Source organism: Lagopus muta, chromosome 2, assembly GCF_023343835.1.
Source record: "Lagopus muta isolate bLagMut1 chromosome 2, bLagMut1 primary, whole genome shotgun sequence".
NCBI classification, from domain to species: domain Eukaryota; kingdom Metazoa; phylum Chordata; class Aves; order Galliformes; family Phasianidae; genus Lagopus; species Lagopus muta.
The window spans coordinates 53,775,512-53,794,960 of NC_064434.1; the positions used below are offsets into that span (position 1 = coordinate 53,775,512).

The 19,449-nt window shown below is 42.2% G+C and overlaps 1 protein-coding gene across 5 annotated transcripts; it reads right to left on the bottom strand.

The window, feature by feature from the left end:
* Positions 1–62: 62 nt before the first annotated feature.
* On the bottom strand, positions 63–16,578 carry LOC125688958 (pantetheinase-like). Of its 5 annotated transcripts, none has more exons than XM_048935617.1 (8): positions 16,276–16,578; positions 16,042–16,172; positions 14,657–14,849; positions 13,073–13,225; positions 3,472–3,613; positions 2,517–2,890; positions 2,185–2,355; positions 63–1,613 (listed from the first exon to the last, which is right to left on the bottom strand). In XM_048935617.1, the coding sequence occupies exons 1-8, from the start codon at positions 16,576–16,578 to the stop codon at positions 1,494–1,496; spliced, it is 1,587 nt and encodes a 528-aa protein (XP_048791574.1). In that variant the 3' UTR covers positions 63–1,493. The 5 variants fall into 5 exon arrangements, with proteins under 5 accessions (XP_048791574.1, XP_048791576.1, XP_048791573.1 ...); XM_048935616.1 differs by lacking the exons at positions 63–1,613; positions 2,185–2,355; positions 2,517–2,890; positions 3,472–3,613 and adding exons at positions 5,952–8,169; positions 9,612–9,757; positions 10,007–10,177; positions 11,768–12,141 and having other exon boundaries at positions 12,931–13,225; XM_048935615.1 differs by lacking the exons at positions 63–1,613; positions 2,185–2,355; positions 2,517–2,890; positions 3,472–3,613 and adding exons at positions 5,952–8,781; positions 9,612–9,757; positions 10,007–10,177; positions 11,768–12,141 and having other exon boundaries at positions 12,931–13,225.
* Between the last annotated feature and the right edge of the window lie 2,871 nt (positions 16,579–19,449).

The following is a 19,449-nucleotide window of genomic DNA, read 5'->3' on the forward strand; positions in this document are numbered from 1 at the left end:
AAGAGGCCCCTGGAGTGTACTAGACTGGCTTGGGGAGCAGGGATGAGCTCCCACTCATCCCTGTCTTGAAATTCGGGACCCCATACCTGTTACACAACCAATAGCCATGTAGGATTAGTACTGCCACTGGGAAGTCATACTCTCTCTTGACCAAGATTTGTTTGATGGCTGTTCCAGGTTACAACCACAAGTCAGGCAAGAAAAGGGTGAGGTGCTGGGCAAGCCACTGGAAAGCACAACCTTGAGGCCCTGCATGTTTGAATAACTGCTCCCAAATTGCATGGCCCCTCCTCTGGTTATAAACTCAGCTGTTTTCTTTCCAGGATGAAACAAAGCCTCAAAGAAGTCTCCAAACCTGGGTACTGAGAAGCAACAGCACAAAGAAAACAGAACTCGTACGGTTAAAAAAAATTTTGGATAATGAATGTTGGTGAGCTTAAGGTGGGAAGCCACGGAGTGTTTATGTGCCACATTTAGGGCAAATGGATGCTAAACACGGTGCATGCTGCATGCCAGGGATGTGAAGAACAATACATGTAAAAGACTGTGGGATTAATGTTAAAGCAGGGATCACACTAAGGCATGTGGTCAAACAAGGCCTGTTTGCTGCAAAACATGGTAGATACAAGCCAGCCCAGGGCTACCAAGTTTCATGTGCCATCACTAGAAGTCCCAGATAATGCACATTTCTTACACTACATGTATGGTTAAAACATTGCCACTTCTTACATTTTCACAGTTTTGAAGAAATTTTCCAAATATCCAGAGGAATGATGTACTACACTTATAAGGTAAGTGTGATCTGAAATGCATTGGACCTAGCATGTGTATGCTACACATGCAAAGCAGTGCAGGACCGTAGAACTGAAGGTTCTTTATGGAGCAGACTCACTGTCTGTGTGGATCATGAAAAACTGCATGGAGATCGCACCTAAAACCATTTCAAATCTGTTTTTTGTTTCATTGTACAGTAGCTTGGTCAGAATGGCTGAGTTCCACTGAATATTAGGAAGGCCTTGGTGAACGGCACATAAAGTGGAGGGACACAGACATTTAGTGCTCCTCTAGTCTGAAAAACAGGAAGAGCCAGAAGGGACAGAGAAACTTCTTTGGGGAAGATTCATTTGGCAGAAAGGTGGCCAAATTCACATTCCACACATCTCAGCATCAGTCTTATGACTAGGATTATTCTGGCAACCTATGTTATATTTTTGAAAAATATAATAATTTCTAATCAGAGTTTTCATATGACAGAGTATAACAAATGCACTGGCTCAAGCATTAGTACAGTAGTGTACTGTTGATCTAGGTCCACAACAGAGTGACCACTGATCTTCTAAATAAACTCATCTGCCCCAGCTACTAAGCAGAAGAATAAGATTGAAGGATATGAATGATACAGGATAACTGTTACAAATCATGAGAAGCTTATGGATCACTGTGGGAAATTCTCATCCTGCCTATGCTGACTGATTAACATTTAGGGAGTTACATCACAGGAAGCTTCGCAGGGGATGAGGCAGGTCCTTTTCATAACACCTCCCAAAAAGCGTCACTGTTAGGAGTGGTTTTGATGTGCCATTCTTACTTTGCAGACGTCCATCAGGCAGTACCTAGTTGAATAGAGAAAGGATGATACTAATATCCAATAACAGAGTAACACTACTTCATGGTACAGAGAGGGTAAGTCTCTGAGGTCAAATAACTTGATGCAGTACTTTTTAAAGACAATCACAAGAATTAAAAGAATGTGAATCTTCTATCTTGCACATGGAAATACTCTTGCACTTCAGGCACTGGAATAGAGCTCAGACAATCAAAATGTCATGCTGCAATTGCCCTCCCACATTTCCAGAAAGTCTTTAGAACTCCCTCCAGCTCCATTTTTGTAATAAAGATAATTTCTCCATCTCTTCAGAACGTGAGAAGGGCAGTAACTGTTTTGTACGTTCTCGTTAGTTATTCATACATAGTGATGCGGGTTATATACCTGACCAGGGCAGCAAATTTTTGTTTGCTTGTTTTAAATTGTAGCCCACTAAATCATTTTCAGATGAAAGTAAAGAGAAGCGAAGTCTAATAGCCAAATGTTGCTTTGCTTAGTTACTTTCTACAGGTCAAATTCTCATCACTGTTCTGTGTAGACTATGAATATCTACAAACAGCTCCAAAGTGGGCCATTACCTTAAATTCCCCAGGGGCCAACTGCACACCGCTGTACAAGACTTCTGGAAAGACGTAGTTAGTGCCAAATGTGCCACTGAGGGAGAACATGGCAAACTTGGTCTGTGCAGTCTCTGCTGGCTGTCCACACGTTCTCAGGTCTGTGCTCTTACACTTGAGCAGTGTGCATATCTGTGGGGAAGAGGACACAGAAAAGTAAAATACAGTAAGCTTTCATACTCAAGAGCTGTGTTTAATAGCAAGAAAACTTCTGATGCAAAAACAAATGAATGTTTTGGAATTATTCATTCATTTTGGCATATAGTTACACTAATCCTTGCTGAACAAATTACCTGCCAATGGTATTTTATGACAGAGCCATGAAGCCCATCAAATGCACCCAGTACATAAACTTCATCTTCACTTTTATTTGACATCCGATAGGTCAAATGACAGCAGAGGTCTTTTTGACAGACTGTGTGATTTCCAGCTTTGTGCTTGAGTTCACTGAAAGTGAATATATCCCGCCGGACAGCTCCTGGAAAGGTCTTATTTTCTCCTGAATAGTTTTTGACACTTGTAGCATATGAGCTCCAGTTGACTGCAGCAGGATAGTTAGGAGAAAGACGAGGTCGTGCGCTGAGCTCTGCTACCAGGAGACGTCCCTCCTTTGTCTTGCTGTTGTAGTAGTACATGGCCGGCCCTTGGGGTGTGAACAGCCCGCTGCCTGCAAACAACATGCATGGAACCCAGGGTCACCGCCACCTGATGGGTGAACCACCACGGGTGCCTCATGAGCGTGCTGTGTGTAAACATGAGTGTAATCAATGAATATTAAGATGTTACAATTATGAAATAAACAAGAATGTTAGGCAAAGCAGATTACAAAAAGAGAATAGATAGAAAGCTTACCCCCATCTTGGGCTCACTTACAAAACTCCAGGAGAGTGGATCTCCAGACGAGATCCTTCTCCACTGGTAGTCAGCTCTTAAATGGGCCTAGGAGAGATGGAGCCAGGCTCCACCTCTTCCGGCAGCACAGGTGAATTGCCTTCACCTGTGCTCCTGTGGCTGACTCATTGCTTGCCTTAGGTGATCAATCACAGGTTCAGGCCGTGACTCAGCAGTTCCCATACCACATGAAGCAGTCTTCAGTCAATATATTAACCAGAATTGTGAAAGAATTTTAAAGCAGAGAGTCGCTAAAGTACACTTCACAGTGTAAAAAAAATGACCTAAGATTCAGAGAAGCACCTTTTTGTGCTTTACACAAAAGAAGACAATTCCTCCTTACAAAAAGCAACTCACCTGTCATAGACATGATGGTGTTGTGAGTATTTGCTGACAGTAAATTGACTCCCATGCCCATAGCCCATGCAGAGTGAAACTCCACAGCAGTCAGAAAGGGCAAGACATTCATCCAGGCTGTTGGGAAAAGCACCGTGTCCACCTGTAGCTCGCTCACCAGCACCACAGCGGGCTCCCAGAAAAGGATGTCAAAGCAAGTGAAAATGCCAAACTTCCCAAAGGGAGTCTCAAAGGTGATGACTTCTGGCTCTTTTGGGTAATTAAACTGAGTTTCTTGTCTAAACAGGTTGTACTGCAGGCAAAGAAAAAGACATATTAGGAAATAAAAATAAGGCAAGATTACAGAATGCCACTTTAGTGTCTGAGATTAAAGCAAAACTGACAGTTGAGATTCCTTCAGGTCAAGATCGGCATCCCAACTCAAATGTCATTGGACATCTCCTTCATAGTCATTGGAGATCTCCTGAAAAGGCTCAGTGAAGGTAGGGAGCAAAAGTAAGTAAAATCCTCATCCCAGAGGTCTACTGAGAAAGGACGGACTTTGTTCCTGCTGCCTACTGGCAGCAGTGTCAAGCCAGGGCTTTCTGCTACCTGCTGCCAAGACATCACTTGGGAAAAGTCTGATCTGTTCAAAACTACGCCAAAGACTATCTAACTGAATGAGATGATGACTGAATACATCACTGCTTCATTCTAGTTTGCTATCGCTAATGTAGCCTTGAGCTGCTTGATAGCATGCCTTCTGCAGCCATAGTGTTCATGAGTATAGCTCTTAAATATTGCCAAGTGCTTGTCTGCTCTTTCCTCTAGCTGCAGGAGCCCTCCATTGGATTGTCCTGGGCTGACTGTCATTCTACAATAATCTAATTCTATAAACCTTCTGAAATTTGTGCCCTAGAGATTAAAAGTATTTTGACAGTTAGTTACAGTGTGATGACAAAGCTTTTCTTTACCTTGTGGTAACGAGCCACCAGTTTCCCTTCTGTGTCAAAGACAACGTCAGTGTTGTACTGGTAGCGCCCGTCACTCGGGCACTTGGGATCACTGGAATTACATGGCTTCTTGTCCCCGATATTTGCAACTACATAGATGGAGTTGTTCCTGGCCATGCAGCTGAGTCGCTCCTGCACTGGTGCTCGACCAAATCTAAGAGATTTTTGACAAAAAGGAAAAACAATTATAGAATCAGAGAATGGCTTGGGTTGGAAGGGGCCATAAAGATACCTAGCTGTGGACATACAAAGCTATGGATAATTTTAGAAACCAAATGAGGGAATAAGCCAGTATACAGATAGAAACTTAAAACAAACATTAATTTTTAGGGAAATCTAATTCTCAACTTCAAAAGACCTTTTTTTAAGACTTTTCACTCTGTTTAAGGCTGTAAGTCATTGGGAAAGAGTAGTCACAACTTTTACAGACCTTTTGACTCTTGAAATCTCCCTTAATAAACTCCCAGAATAGAAGAACACAAAAGCTTGGCTTAGAGATAACCCTGGTCCCTTTTGTGTCCCTCCAGCTCCACCTTTGTAAGACAGACATTCACAGTAGCCCAGTATGCCACAACAGACTGTGCAAGCAGTTAGATCTCTAAAAGGCAGTTATTGCAGATCTAGAGAAATATTTTATGCAATTTGATTTAGAAATCACCCCAGACACGTGAGCTGAGTTCTGAATCATCTTGTTTCATCTCTGCTGAAGCCATGATAATTTACTAGCTTACAGTAAGAGAAGTAACAGAAGATTTCCCTCAAGCAGTCTGAAGTGATAAGCTTTTTGCATGTTCTCAAAATAACGATGCTGCCAAAATTTCCTCATTTTCCTCCTTTTTTAATTTTCAAAATTAAGGCAGACTCAAATGCTTTTTACCTTACATGTTCCAACTACCATTTACATAAGGGCTCTTTCTGATGCATTACATTTATACAGTATCTCGATTTTTGAGAGATTTTAAAAATCAGCAGTTCTCAGACATTTATTAGGAGCAACTCATGACTCCACAAGTCCACCAGTTTGAAACCACACAAACACCACAGAAAGAATCACCTTGTGGGATCAGTGCAGGGAATCCAGTTCACCTCTGGATCAGGAATATCCTCCAGGTAGGGGTAAATGGTGTCCCTCGTGAAAACCCAGCCATAAATGCCATCCTCGGGAGTCACAATGATGCGGGCACCCTGGCACAACAGGCTCCATTAAGAAGGCACCACCGAGATGGTCAAAGGGAACAGAAAACACCAATTAACAATACTCATAATCCATTTCATACCTGCTGCGCTGCTTCCTTGATAGCTCCTTCCAGAACATCCATGTTTCTGTTCATCAGGGCCAAAGCATCATTGGGAGAAACCTTGTGAATGGTGCGTGGCAGGATGACGGCGTGCTCATACACGGCTGCAATGAAGGTGTCCAAGGCCAGGGCCTGCAAGACTGCCAGGGCAAGCACTGCAGCATGTACCAGGATCTGGGAAGGGAGCATGGCTGCTGCCTTGTTGCTACTAGTGCACGCATAGGAATATAAAGCAGATAGGAGGAGGAGGAGTAAAGATTGTAACAAGCTTGTTTTGGAAGTAAGCTCCTATTGCATAAGATGAGGAAGTACAATCTGTACACACTGCAGTACAAACTAACCCTTGAATTGTTCTCACCTTTCTGCCTAGAGCTAAAATATTCACTTGTTCTGTGAAAATAAATTAACATACAATTTTTTATTTTTGCTATTTTATTAAAAGCACGTTTTTGCACAATGAGCAATTTTAAACTGATCATACAAAACAATTTTTATTCCTCACGAAGAGCAATGTTTTGCAGAATATTTTGGAAAGGCACATTTCTACTATAGCTCCAAATGCTTCATAAAAATTCTGATGTTCCAACATGAGGTATGTCTGAGGAAGGAAAGTAATCTTGCTATTCATACAGACTGCTCAGCAAGGCATCAAGGAATAGACTCGCCACCCTGACAGTATCTTCCTTTTCACTGTGCAGTTCCACTCAGAACTCTTATTTTTGCCCAGCAACAAGGTCTCATCAGGAGAAGCAGGCATTTCTCTGTCCTCTGACAAGTGCACATTGTGCTTGTAGGCAGCTGCAATGTAGCTGGCCAGGCATTAGGAGCAGACAGCACCAAAACCACAGCAGAGACGTGAGCCCTCAAAAGCCCCATACCTGAAACCTGAAGTCACCCAGGAGGACAGGGGTAAGGAAAGACAGGGAACTTTAATAAGGAAGGTCTTGCAGAAATCTGTGAATTCCCCAAGTTCTAGGAAGCCGACACCGTTTCCTGAAACTCTCAGAACATCAAAGGCTAGAGAGCTGTGAGCATTGAGCAATCCTGCTGGCTGTGCTGCAGCTGAAAAAACGTATCGCCTGTCAGATGAATGAACTATTCAGGCATGGCATTCAAAGCAAACCCAGATTGCAGGAGTTTGGGAAATGACAGTAGAGCCCGGAACTGACACATTCCTGGACACATTCCTGCTGGGTGCAGGCACGGCCGCAGGCCATCAGTGCTGCCATCTGAGCACAGCCCAGCTGCTCCCGGCTCAGGGCCACCTTGCAGCAGGGATGCCAGCCTGGGCAGGCCTGCACACTGCTTACTGATTGAGCTCTGAGGATCTCTCTTCCCTAGAAAAGAAATCTCTGCTAGAGAAGAGTCACGCCTGGGAGCTGTAACTTCTACATTTTGCCTGTTGCACCCTGCTATGGTGAGATCTACAGACCATCCCGTAGGAAATCTTGAAGATTAAGTTACACGTGCACATAAGTCCCTTGTATCTGGGTGCTGTGGTTTCTTACCTCCTTTGTTTCTGAATTAGCTGTCAGGCATAGAAATTGAAGTCAATATAAATCAAAACAATTGTTTTGATACACTGACCTGGAAGAACAGTTTATTGTAGACATCTTCATGCGTAGTGAGTTGGTATGCATATGAATGGGTAGATTTGCAGAGGATTTCATTCTGTAGGCCTGCCTCACTTGGCACAGCAACATATTTCACGATTGTAATTGCTGTGCACCAACAAAAAGAATTTAATGGTTTATTCCAGTCTTCTGTCAGAAAGTATTTGACATAGAAATGTATTTAGCCAGACAGCAACAGCCTAGAATCAAATCCAGAATACAAGGCACTTGCCTGTGTCTTAGCTAATGGACTTGTATCAGCAGAGAGAAGCCCTGAAGGAACTGCCTTCCAGACTTGCCCCACAGTCCTGGATTCCTGTTGCACTGCAAGATGAAACCTCCTTGCACACCATTGCATCCTTTAAATCCAGGCCCTTCCCCGGGAGAGAGCTGCAAACGTGACCCAGGTTTCCAGGGGACAAAAACAGAGTATGCATTATTTGTCCACCTGGGAAGCGGATGAGGCTGAATAATCCCTTGCCAGATTGAGATCTGTCTGCAGTCAGGCAACCTCTGACTCTAGAAGTGAACAAGACTTTTACAGAGGGTGGCTCCAGCAGCACGGATGCTGAGATTCCATGAGTCAGAGGATGCGGTGCAGGGGTGGGGCTGGGAAGATGGTTTCTGATAAGCACATCTACACTATTATGTCATATCACATGTGAATATTTATTTGCATTTAAAAGCGTAAGGGTTCACACAGCACTCATCAATGATAATCAGTGTTGGAGTCTGGATAGTATTTGCATTTCTGACTTCTCACCATCTCCATAACCGAAGAACCAGGAATGGTGCCTAGTTTGAGGAAAAAAGAAAGAGGTATTGGGACTAGCAGGGGCGCCTGACCCTTTTAAAAGACATAGCCATAGGGAGAGATGCACAAAGAGAGACAGAGCGATACACTGAAGGAAGGTTACTAGGGTCCTGCAGCAGCAGCAAGGCACAGGTCACTAAGGAAAAAGAAGCAAAGACATAAACAGACCCTTCTCATGGAGTAGCTGATCTCCCAGTCCCAACAGTAAATGAATTTGCAGGGCAGCACCACCCAGCAATTTCATGAAGCAGCAAAGAAGGCTTGTTTCACATACTCCAGCATTACGTGACCGGAAAGAAATCGAGAAGAGGGGAGGAAGAAGCTGTTACATGAAACTAGGCGCTTGGTGACCTCATTAGTGGCTACAGACATCTCCAGCACTGCATATGGTACAATCAGCAGCCCTTAACAAACTCTTGTTCAGAGCTAGCAAGCAGAATATACCGAGATTTCAGTCTCAAGTTATTCAACAGAGATTTCAGAGAAGTGATCATTCAAAGGCAGCTGTGTACAAAAAGAGGCATCAGGCTTTGGTTCAGAGTTGACATGTTGACTGAAATTCCTGCTCTGTCTTCACAATGGACTGTCCTGTGCTGCAACGTACCAACAATGTGTGTTGACAACATAAAAAACAACAAAACCAAAACAGCACAAATAGGAGAAAAAAATCACATGTAACTGTGGTTAAAAAAAAAAAAAAGACCTGTATAAGTCAGCATTAGTAATTGCACACCAGAGAAATAGAATTATTGAGCTTTTTTTTTTGTAGAAAGCTGCCATTTATCATATTTCTTACTGCTTTATCTATTGGTCTCAAAATAATTTGCAATTATAAAATTTGCAAAGATATTTTAAGAAGAATTTATCCTCTGGCCAAAAATATAGGTTTTCTGAGGGCTAGAAAATTCAAAATACAGAAAACAGAGGGAAATACAACTACTAATTTGTATTAATAAAAGACTACTAATATTGTAATATAGAAATAGTTCTTAATAAATGGTATCAATAAAGTAACTGCATTTTTATTAATTTATTTATTAATTATTAAATTAATTATTAAAAAGTTTGTGCAACAGGAAGCATCATAGAATCATAGAATCACTAAGGTTGGAAAAGACCTAAAAGATCATCCAGTCCAACCGTTCACCTATTCCCAATAGCTCCTACTAAACCATGTCCCTCAACACAACATCCAGTCTTTCCTTGAACACCCCCAGGCTCGGTGATTCCACCACCTCCCTGGGCAGTCCATTCCAGTGCCTGACCACCCTTTCTGAAAAGTAATACTCCCTAATGTCCAGCCTGAATCTCCCCTGCCGTAGCTTGAAACCATTCCCTCTGATCCTATCACTAGAAAGATAATCCTGATTATTTTGGTAGAGAATAATGCAGCTCATTTAGACATGGGATTGTTAGTGTACACCTTCAGTTATGGTAACATCATAGGGAGGCAGTCGGTTGTGGATCTTGTTTCAGAGAATCCTTTTCATACCACCGTCCAAAAAGCGTCACAGTGACAACTGGTTTTGTTGGTGTGGACTTACTTATCAAACGCCCATCCTTCAATACCTGATTGGAAAAAGTAACAGAAGGATATAGTTAGAGAAATACTAATATGAACAGCTGAAGAGCTGAGAAAGATGTCACAAAACAAGAAGGTACATCTGACCATACCACTTACATCAACTACTGACTTCATTAAATGGTATTAAATACGTTTGATTATCACTACAAGAGTTCACTTTGTTGTGACATAGTTTATGCCATTATTAGTCCACAGAGAATCTAGCATGAATCAGCTCCAAAGTGTGCCATTACCTCAAATTCCCCAGGGGCCAGCTGCACACCGCTGTACAAGACTTCTGGAAAGACGTAGTTAGTGCCAAATGTGCCACTGAGAGAGAACATGGCAAATTTGGTCTGTGCAGTTTCCACTGGCTCCCCACACGTGCTCAGGTCCGTGCTCTTACATTTGAGCAGCGTGCATATCTGTCAGGAAGGCAAAAAGGAAACATACTGAGCAAAAGGGAAACACTCAGTTATGAAAGCCTTGTGTCATTAAACCTGGTATGCATTGGAGTAGATGACTGTCACAGAATCTCTTCCATAGCTTATTCATTCACCCCTTGACCTAATTGAAAGGTATACCAGACTTGCACTTTAATAGTTAGAAATAACCTCAGTTTCTGATGTAAGCACTGCCAGAGCACCTTACTTTGTCCCTGCAGACCAGTGGGACTTCCACTAATTCTTCCAGCTTCCAATTCTCTTGTTTAAAGATTCCCTTCCCACAAGTCTTAATAACACTTAACAAGTTTGTGAATGGAAATTTTGTACAAATGAAACAAAGTTCTCCTCCTCAAAGGTACATTGTGCAACTGCACACATTAATGGTAGGTGTACATGTTGCTAATGATACTTCAGTAGGAGGGCTGGTAGTCCATGGGAATTCTGAATTAGATATTCTCCATCCAGCTTCTGTTGAATACTGGAGAATCGCATTGAATCACATGTTTACATGTCTACTGGGCCCACCAGTGCAGGAGACCTAGATGTGCTGGGAAGAATTCAATGTAGGGTCATCAAGATGATGAAAGGACTGAAGGAACTTTCCTATGATGAAAGGCTGTGAGAACTGGAACTGGCCATCCTGGACAAGAGGAAGCTCAAGGGAAATCTCGTCAATGTCTATAAATAAAAGAATGTGCAAAGAGTATGGATCAAGCCTCTTCAGTGGTGTCCAGTGCCAGGAAAAGAGGCAATGGGTACAAGCTAGAACATAAGAGGTTGCATCAGAACATCAAGAAGAACTTCTTTACTGTACAGGTGATGGAGTACTGGAACAGGATGCCCAGAGAGGTTGTGGAGTCTACACCTCTTTAGAGATCTTCAAAACCAGCTGGACATCTTCAAATAAGAGAAAAGGAGAATGAGAATTTGTGGTAGCCAACAGCTTCCTCAACAAAGGGAGAGGAGAGACAGGCACTGATCTCTGCTCTCTGGTGACAATGATAGAACTCGAGGGGATATTATGAAGCTGTGTCAGGGGAGGGTCAGGCTGAGAAAAAGTTCTTCGCTTAGAGAGCAGTTGAGTACCAGCACAAGCTCCCCAGGGCACTGGTGATGGCCCCAAGCTGCCAGAGTTCAAGCAGCGTTTGGAAAATGCTCTCAGCCATTGAGTTTGAATTTTGGGTGGTTCTGTGTGGAGCCAGGAGTTGGACTCAGTGATTCCTGTGGGCCCCTTCCAGCTTGAGATATTCTATGATCCTATGTTTCTATGATATGCTCCTGGGCAACCTCCTCCAAGCAGCCATGCTTGAGCAGGGGGCTAAGACCAGGTGACCTTCAGAGGTACCTTTCAATCTCAACCATTCCATGATTCTGTAATACATGACCATGTAGTGAAGTCAGCATCCTTTGTCACAGTTTTGTATTAGCAGCTGCAGCACAGAAAGTAAAGAAAGGTTAATGCTTTCCTTTTGTCCTTACAGTTAGCTCTCCAGCTTAAAGCTAATCGATGTTTATGGACACTATGAAGAAAAGTGAAATAGGACTAGTGATGCCTCAAAGAATTATTACCTGCAGATAGTACTGTCCTTCAACAACATGAAGCCCATCGAAAGCACCCAGCACATAAACTTCATCTTCTTGTTTCTCTGCCATCTTGTAGCTCAAGTGGCAGCGGAGATCTTTCTGGCAAACGGTGACATTTCCCTCAGGCTTAGAGAGCTCAGTGAAAGTGAACTGATCATGAAAGATAAGTCCGCTGAAATCATTTTCATCTGGTAAGCAGCTTCCTACATTTGAAGCATATGAGCTCCAGCTGACAGCAGGAGGGAAGGCAGTAGAAAGGCGAGGGTGTGAATCCAGTTCAGCAATGAGGAGATGCCCATCCTCAGTTTTCATATTGTAGTAATATGCTCTGGCTCCATCTGGTGCATAAATACCGCTCCCTGTGGAGAGTGGAATTTTTAATCTAAAATAGTTCAAACATTTCATATTGCCCTTTCAATTATTTTCATTGCTAGCTTGTCCAGTATTGTATAAACGTTACAGAATTGTCGCTAAATGTAACCATTAGCCACTCAGCAGTCAGAGATCAGACTTTGGAAAAAGGTAGCATTTGTTTCACTGCATGAGGTCTGTCTGATGTAGCTGAAAGGCAGAGTGTCACCTTACGGTACTGCATTTAGCACCCCTCAGTTCTCTTCTGCATGCAGCAGAGTCACTTGAACATTCCTTCATTCTTGGCAAGTTGATGTAAAAAGATTAACCACTGAGTGAAACCACTCAAAACACCATATAGACCAGTATCATAAGCCCATTCTGATGAGCACCAAAAGGGATAGCATCTGTCCAGCCCAGTTTATACCAGATGAAGAGTGACTCCTCCATACATGGGAAATTCACATCTGACGAGTCCTAAGTGATGGAGAAAAATCAAAGAAAATCTGTAATGCTAATCACTGAGGAACTCAGGTAGAAGTGGTAGTACTTCACAATTTGTTTGGAAACAAAGAAAGAAAGAGAACTCCCAGGAAGCTAAGGAAAAGAAAAGAAAGCATCACAAGTTTGGTTGGGTCTTATATGGAGCGGTAGGGAAAGAGTTTACAAAGTTTAAAATTCAGAGACTAAATCCTTCCAAATAAACACATAATATTCCTTTGCATTATGTTCTTTGCAGAACAGGGAATTAAGATTCATAATTAAAAAGATTTTTCAAAGGAATTAAAATGAATTACCTGTCATAGACATGGTGGTGTTGTGAGTATTGGAAGCTAGGAAGTTGACTCCCATGCCCATAGCCCATGCAGAGTGAAACTCCACAGCAGTTAGAAAGGGCAAGACATTCATCCAGGCTGTTGGGAAAAGCACCGTGTCCACCTGTAGCTCGCTCACCAGCACCACGGCGGGCTCCCAGAAAAGGATGTCAAAGCAAGTGAAAATGCCAAACTTCCCAAAGGGAGTCTCAAAGGTGATGACTTCTGGCTCTTTGGGGTAATTAAACTGATTTGCTTCTGACATAAACAGATTATACTGCAAGGGAAAGAATAGTAAGAGAAACCAGTTAAAGGTACCTGATGCAGAAACTTGGAGTCATTTTGCAACACTGTTCAGAATGACCAGAGAAAGTTTTTAATCAATGATAGAATGCTTCACATGTAGGAAGTCAAGCTGGAATACAACGATCACCATAGTGCCCCAAAGATGGATATGGAGAAACATATGTTGCCTTGGCACCTAACTAGAAAAAAATCTGGCTATCTGCTACTCTGTACGTGTCAGCCACCCACAAGCTCCCATAAAAATAATCTCTTCACCTAAGTTTAAAATACTGCTGAATCCAAAGACACACTTCAGAGAAATAATAATGGAAGAGAATCTCAGAGCAACTGATGGGTTGGTGATCTCGATGTGGAGATGCACATATGAACAGGAAGCACAGCAGTATCAAGAGGAAGCACAGGACAGCACAGCAAAAAACAGAGAAGTTAGAGGCTGTGGTGACAGGGAAGAGGTATATGATTTCAACTGACAGAAGAATCCAAGTGTATGACCCTTTCAGCTCTGCAACATTTTCATTCGTCCTTTGGGTTCCTCTTAAATAAGGGAGCCCTTTAATATACAAGCAACTTAGAGAATAAACACAGGTAAACGAGCCAGAAAATGAGTTCAAATTTACTGAACTTGGCACTTAGCTCCTGCACCATGCCTAGCTGGCACACAGAGTTCAGCCTCAGTATTGGCAGTGTCTCTCTGACCCAGTATGCTCACAAGCAAGTATCTTGGCATTGCCTGCAAAGAATTAGTTGAAGTACTGGGTTCAAAGAACATTAAGTAAACAACTGACTTCAGTCTAGCCACAGCAGCATGACATCTGGCACCCTGCCCCCAAACAATTTAGAAGAACCTCATAAGAAAATACATAGAACTGAAAACATATGCTTTCATGAGGTGCAAATGATTCAGTGTAGTCTTCTCGTTTTACATTCAGCACGGGTTTATAATTCCAGTTATACAAAAACTGTGCTGAAAATGTGCTTAAACATCACGTCAAAAAAAATAATAGGAAAGGGCTTTTTTTCCTTAAATCAGACTGTGCACATAAGATGGCATGCAAATGAACATTTTAAAATGCTGGAACATGAAGGAGTAGTCTGGTGAAAAGCTGGCACTGAAAACCAGAGCTGTTCAAGCAGCAGGGTTTTCACTAAAGTAGTTAACAAACTGACGCAGTGAATCAACTAACATGGGAACTGTGCAATCACTCAGTTTTCATTCTAGTCTGTTTTTAGAAACAGGACAGCAAATACAAACAGTGTCAACACTTCACAGCAGCAGAAAGATTCTATTATATTAAAAGCAAAAATCCATAAGAGATAAGTATGTGTCATGGGACAATTTACTGGCATTAAACTGCCTTGTCAAATAGAGACATTTTGGAAGGTTTGGTAGGCCACTTCTTACCTTGTGGTAACGAGCCACCAGTTTCCCTTCTGAGTCAAAGACAACGTCAGTGTTGTACTGGTAGCGCCCGTCACTCGGGCACTTGGGATCACTGGAATTACATGGCTTCTTGTCCCCGATATTTGCAACTACATAGATGGAGTTGTTCCTGGCCATGCAGCTGAGTCGTTCCTGCACTGGTGCTCGACCAAATCTAACAAGTTTCAGACCAGAAAAAAAGAAAAAAATACTTAAGAAAATACATAGTGCCGGTGGTGTCCATCATAGGAGCACTGAGGGCACACAGGCAGCACCTCTGTCCCAGCTGTCATGGCAGGACAGGCAAACATAAAGGGTGGCTGTACAGGAGGACTGTCATGCCAGATACATAGATAGTACAGAGGAATAGGGCACTGAAAGACTGTGATGGCAGGCACTACAATCCAGCAAGGATGCTAATGAAAATCCTGACTTAAGACAATGAAGAGATACAAATCACCTTCACAAAACTTAACTGTGTAAAGAACTGGAGTAAAGATGTGCTTAGACTTGTTGCCATCACCCCACACCACAGTCATTGAAAAAGACTCCTTATATTTCAGAAGCTGCACATCCTGCACTTCTCTCAGCACACATCACTCAATGCAAATATTCCTCTTTTAACCACTGAGGAACATCCTCACAGAGCTCATCTTATGGTCTTAGCACCTCCTCTTTGGATAGGTGCAGAACACTGTGGTGCAAGAATCAGACCACATCTGTAGTTCTACAGCTGAGCACTTAGCTCACACTGGATGGGTCTGAAGTCCGGTGCTCACCTACACGTAACCATGTCCCTGGTGGAACAAGGAAAGATCATGTTCTACAGCACAAAAGATCTATCAATCAGGACCTTGTCTTATCGCAGCTGTGGAAAAAAAGAGACTAAAACATTCTGGGTTTGTACCACTCACAGATTCATACTTTGACTAGTGATCTCATCACCTCTGTCACTAACTTTTCAGAGAGCTTTTGGCTTTTCACAAAAACTGTATGCGGGCTCCTATATGGTCATAACATTTGTAAAAACCCAAACCAAAAATAAATAGACAAAACAAATAAAAGCCTAGTACTAACCTTTTCAAAATGCAACAAAAACCCATATATTTTTGCCACATTCAGCAACCTGAATTCTGTATGTGGTCTGAATTTCTCTTTAAGGTATCTATTTCAAAAAGTATCTTTTAGAAGTATCTTTTTTTCTCTTGTCAATTTTATGATGCAATAAAACTTCAGATCATACTGAAATATGAAATAGAAATGTACCCTGATGTAAAATGCATTAGTTGTGCTTAGACATTTGTTGGGAGCTCATGACTCCATGTGGCACCAGTTTGAAACCACACAAACACCACAGAAAGAATCACCTTGTGGGATCAGTGCAGGGAATCCAGTTCACCTCTGGATCAGGAATATCCTCCAGGTAGGGGTAAATGGTGTCCCTCGTGAAAACCCAGCCATAAATGCCATCCTCGGGAGTCACAATGATGCGGGCACCCTGGCACAACAGGCTCCATTAAGAAGGCACCATCAAGGCACCCCTGGGACAGTCAGAGGGAACAGAAAACACCAATTAACAACACTAACAATCCATTTCATACCTGCTGCGCTGCTTCCTTGATAGCTCCTTCCAGAACATCCATGTTTCTGTTCATCAGGGCCAAAGCATCATCAGGAGAAGCCTTGTCAACAGTGCGTGGCAGGATGACGGCATGCTCATACACGGCTGCAATGAAGGTGTCCAAGGCCAGGGCCTGCAGAACTGCCAGGGCAAGCACTGCAGCATGTACCAGGATCTGGGAAGGGGCCATGGCTGCTGCCTTGCAGTTTCTTGAATGCTCTGAGTCACAGAGAAATGAAGAGGGAACATACACAGAAAATAAAAGAGGGTCAAAGTTTAACATGGGAGGGAAGAAGTGCTGGCCTGTTAAAGCAGTACCTTGGAATCAAGCGTCTCTGGTGATATACAGGAAAGTTCAACTTCATAAGGTGAGGATGTTGCAACTCAGAATAAAAGCTGGCAGAGGACACAGGCAGTCACAAAACAGTGGGTAGAGCCAAGTGTAATAATGCCAAAGTTTAAGTAAGTTATTAAGCATATGACTAGAAAAAGGCATCCAAATTTTCTCTTACATTGTTTCTGTCACTGATTACAATGCACTTCTGCCATTTACATTGGCTTAAGCCTTATACACAGAAGGCTGCACAGATCACCAGGCCCTGCAGCACATGTGTTCCACAATTCACCCTTCCTACCTCCAACAACATTCTGTTTATTGATCAGAGTGCTTCCTTTTTAATTTTTAACTTCAGTTCAAATGCCTTTCCGCATAACATTTTTTTTACATTCTAATAGTTGCAGCATTTTCATTTGGAAATGATTACTTAACAGAAAGGTTTGCTGAGTGGAAAGCAGAGCAAGGTGCCTGCCACCATTGCAGAGGCACCTCAGGAAAGACAGAAATGCTCTGGGTGAATGCAAGCACCACAGAGAGACAGTGAACAAGTGCTTTCAAGCATTAGGAACATCAATGCACATCTGCTGATGTTCATCACTACATACTTCTCCAGGTACAATGTCAGATACAACATGCTCATTCAGGAACCTTGAATATAAGCCCCTGAAGGGTAGCAACAGAGATTTTAGTGATAAGCAAAGTAATGTAGTTTGGAAGGCTTTTTCGTTGTTGTTATAAAAGGAAATACAGATTGTGTCACAATAGCCACAATTAGCCCTAAGTCTAAGGAGGAAGTGGAAAATGCTCCCCTGTTTAGCAAGAGCCAAGAAAACATTCAACCCACACAGATGACCACCCTGGCAGGGTGTGCACTGGCCTGCAAGGCTGAAGTCACCCTGCCAGGACGAGGTTTCTGCAGTAAGGCTGAGTGTCTGGTGCTGTGCCAGCTGGCACCACCGTCAACTGCCGGCAGAACGGGGAGCTCACCCAGGAAGAAGGAAATAATCAGGTTAAGAAAATAAACAACATAAAACGTACCGAGTCAAATCCTGTAAAACTACAGCAGTCCAGGCTATAGATGGCCACAAGCAGTGTAAGAAGATGGTTATACTGGAATTCCCTCTATTTTTCACACCTCTGTTCTCCCCCTTTCTCCAATTCCTGCTACTACATGAGGACAGAATTTACATGATTACTTACCTTTAAGAGAGAGAACACAATTTGGTGCCAAATCAGTTCAGCTGTAGGGACAGTCTGCCTTCACAACACATTCGTGCTCCTTTTCTTGAACTAAGAGAAACTGCTTGGAAAATGACTCTTCATTTGAAAAGTTAATCGTTCTGTGGAAAAACTTGTGAGAACGAATATTCCTTCAACCAGGAAATCACTGCAGAGCAGCAGGAACAGGCTGAGTGAGCTCAGTAGCCCCTCCTATTTTAACCACTGCACATAGTTGTGGTGCGGCTCTGAAACAGGATACCAAGTCCTGAGGCAGAGATACACATGCTGAGACACTGTACCTTTTCATAACAAGCAGTGTGTTTTCCACCTCCACTATATCAATTGCACACGGTTACTATTTAATACAGCTACAAAGTAAAATCTTATTTTTACCACATCATTTTGTTCAAACGCAAAGCATTTTACACCTTTACACCTCTAATTTTTTTTTATTATTATTTTGAACAGATTAAATGCAAACAATGTTGTTTTCTTTCTTTTTTTTCTTCCAAAAACAAACCTGAAAAATAAGCTGTAGAGTTTACATCATATAAAAATCTTAGCCAGTACACACAAAGTAATCCAGTGCACCCTCTTGGCCTATGGGTAAGTAATCTGTTCATGCTGCTAGCTTGTGTCAACACCTGCATGCAGCCTTGACACATCAGTATCAGCAACCATTTCATCTGGGAGACTGATACATCCTGTGAAGTTGCTCCTTTTCAGGATTTTTATTACAGCTCCACCTAACTGCTTAGAAAAGGTGATAATTATCAATAGCTTTGTGGAACAGAAATTTTCCACATTGTAAAACTGTATCCAGGAAGATCAAGTAGCCTCCCACAACTGCAATTTAGGGCATGGCATGCCAACATATTACACAGTGCTGAGCTGACTATCTGATTTTGAAGCAATATTCTTGTTTTCTTTTTACAAGTAGATGATAACTTAAAAGTTCAGCCACCTGCCTTCAAAGTTTTCATTACTCTTATCTGGTTTAGGAAGGGGCTTGCTCAGATATGTGGCTGAACAGTGTTGTGGAACTGACTTTGATACATCTCCCTAAAATAATTCAGATGGTTAAAAATCTTTTGTTATTGGGCCAGTATCCTCTATTCTGGGTCTGGATTTCATGCTACTGAAGTCAACAGGATTTACTTCCCCCAGTGGGATCAAGGTCAAGTCTATGACAATTCTAAGCTATCATACAAAAACAGACACAGAACTGTCCAGCAGAGTAATTCATTTTGTTGCAAGATTAAGTACACAAATCAGTGTGCGATGACTATGTTGTTAGGGCAATTTAAGAAATAATTTCCATTATAATTGTGTGTATTGGCATTAATTAAAATCAATTAATATTATAGTTAGTACCAGAGAAACAAGCAGAATCTTAAGAGCATCTGCAGTGATATTGTGGTGAAGCTTGGAGCATGCAGAGGGTCCTTTTCATACCATCTCCCAAAGAGCACTACATTCAAAACTGGCTAGGATGTACCAGACCAGCGTATCAGAGGTCCATCAGTTAGCATCTAGTTATGGAAAAGTAAAGAAAAAAGGAACATCAACTAAGCAATATTATTGTATGACAAACAC